Here is a 2,517-nt window from a genome sequence, read left to right as displayed (position 1 = left end):
TTTCGAAGTTTCTTTGCGCTATGTTGGGAAAAATCAGACCCTTATTCTCGTACTCGATTAAAAACTCTGTCGATCTCATTTCTAGAATTGGTACTATACCAGACATTCCTGAGGGGTATGTCTTGATAAGCGTGGATGTGAAATCTCTTTTTACGAATATTCCCCAAGATCTAGTGATACGGTTGTTACATGAAAACTGGCCTGTATTCAAGAATTTTATAGATATTCCTCTAGATATCATCGTTACGATAGTCAACTTTGTGTTCAAAAATAGTTATTTTCAGTATAATCGAAAATTTTATGCACAGGTCAGAGGCTCGGCTATGGGAAACCCGGCTTCACCGATTTTAGCTGAATTAATTATGAACAATCTCATCAAGTTTGTTCTGTTGTCATTGGACTTTTTTATACCTTTTATCTTTGTCTATGTTGATGACATAATCATGGCGGTCCCTCGTGATAAAATAGAAATTGTTTTGAGAATTTTTAACAGCTTTCATTGTGACCTACAATTCACACATGAAATTGAAGAAAATGGTAGAATTCCGTTTTTGGATGTCTGGATCATAAGAGAGGGCGGACACTTGAAGACCGATTTATACTCTAAGCCTATTGCTTCTCACAGAACATTACATTTCAGTTCGTTACATACCACATCCCAAAAAATTGCAATAATCAAATCCATAAGACATAAGATCCTCGGTATGTCTCACGAGTCATTCCATACAAAAAATTTTATAGAGCAAGCAACTTTACTCATTCAGAATGGGTACCCGAGAAGCCTTGTTAGTAGAATTTTTCACACTTCTACTCCTATGGTGACTCCTAGTTCTCCACCTGACTCGGATGGTGCTGATAAAAAGTACAATAAACTTATTTATATACCGGGATTAAGCCAGAGGTTGATAAAAGTTATGAGGAATTCGTCATCAATTATCGTCTCATATTATAATAAGACCGTCAGAAAACTATTTTCCCAACTTAAGGACAGGGATCCGGATTACAGGCAATCGGGTTTGGTTTACAGAGTCAATTGTAAAGATTGTACAGGTACATATATCGGACAAACTAGACAGTATTTTGGTACCAGGATTAAACAACATCAATCAGATTGCATGAAACAATCCAACACAACTGCGCTTGCACAGCATGCCATGTCTGAGGGACATCAGTTTGATTTTGATGACGCGAAAATTCTGACCAGGGAGAACAATTGGTTCAAACGTAATTTCAAAGAGATGCTCTTCATCAAGAGACACCCGAATTCAATCAATGCGCGGTCTGATATAGGTTCACTGAACATCGTATATTCGAACCTGATTAAAGAAATAAAATTATAATCTTCATGACATATCACTTTCCATCTGGTGCAGTTCTGTGTTACATTCGAATGGATGAACCTGCGACCGATACGTCAGAGAGTTTGTTTGGATCCCCGAGATGAAAGAAAATTGTTATTTTTATTTTTTCCACGAATTTGAATTTCTTCAAATGATTCACATCGTAATTTCTTATTCACAAGGTGAGCTGGTGTAATTTTCATTTGCGTTTTTTATGTTCCAGTTTCGAGTGTTGATTGTTTGTTTTTTCAATTGTAATACACGGTGAACCTGTGTGTTTGTTCTATATTGTTTTGCTGAGAGTATATTTTTAGTTAGTTCATATTCAAGATCTCATGCTACCCAATACTAATTTAAGTAAAATTGTTTTTAGCCTGAGGAAGGGAATAAATTTCCCGAAACGTTGCTGCTGAATAAATTATACATAAATAGTTCCTTGTGACTGATACCTTCACCTATTCTATTGATATTAGGAACGATAAGTGCTTTTATTGTTAACAATAACTCACCTTATATGTGAATGTCCCGAATATTCCTTAATTAGAGAAAACTTCAACATCAGATTAACACTGAAAGATAATCTGTCTCAAGAGGCTGAAATGAAAAATACACTTGAATTCTGCAAAGAAATAAATATATACGAATGGCTATAATACTCACCATTCCATTTGTGTTGACTAGGCTTTTCTCTTTCAACTGAACATTTGTAACTCATTGCATATGGAATATATTGTACATAGTGTTTATATTTTATAATTTTATTTATATATTTATTTATTTTATATATACTTTCATCTAAATTATTTTACCAGAGTTATCCCTATATTGTATATGTTGTAAATATTGTTTATATTTTACTATTTATTTATATATTTATTCATTTTATATCTACACGTTCATGTCTTATTATGTTAGTCGAAATGGAATATTTACTTTTGCCCATATACAGCAGAAGAAGAAAGTGATCTCACATTGAGCTTTAATTCACACGGCTAATGGCCCTGGTAGTCGAAGCCGTAGAACTTAAAACTTAACTTAACTTAACTTAACTTACCTAATCTATCAGAGGGCGCGATTTGTTTAAATAGGTCTATAACGAAGTCCAATTTGTACTTTTGAGAATCTGTCAATGAATCAGATCCGAGTATAGCCGGAACCATAGAGTTATCCGAAGATA

General features: G+C 34.1%; 1 protein-coding gene across 1 annotated transcript; it reads left to right on the top strand.

The window, feature by feature from the left end:
• The first annotated feature begins 290 nt into the window (after positions 1–290).
• LOC123671463 lies at positions 291–1,840 on the top strand. Its single transcript, XM_045605320.1, has 2 exons — positions 291–1,522; positions 1,714–1,840. Exon 1 carries the CDS (start codon positions 324–326, stop codon positions 1,338–1,340), a length of 1,017 nt encoding a protein of 338 aa, XP_045461276.1. The 5' UTR covers positions 291–323; the 3' UTR covers positions 1,341–1,522; positions 1,714–1,840.
• The last annotated feature ends 677 nt before the right edge of the window (positions 1,841–2,517 follow it).

Source organism: Harmonia axyridis, chromosome 1 (assembly GCF_914767665.1).
Source record: "Harmonia axyridis chromosome 1, icHarAxyr1.1, whole genome shotgun sequence".
Taxonomy (NCBI): domain Eukaryota; kingdom Metazoa; phylum Arthropoda; class Insecta; order Coleoptera; family Coccinellidae; genus Harmonia; species Harmonia axyridis.
The sequence above is the reverse complement of the archived record's forward strand: the minus strand, read 5'-3'. Positions and strand labels throughout refer to the sequence as shown.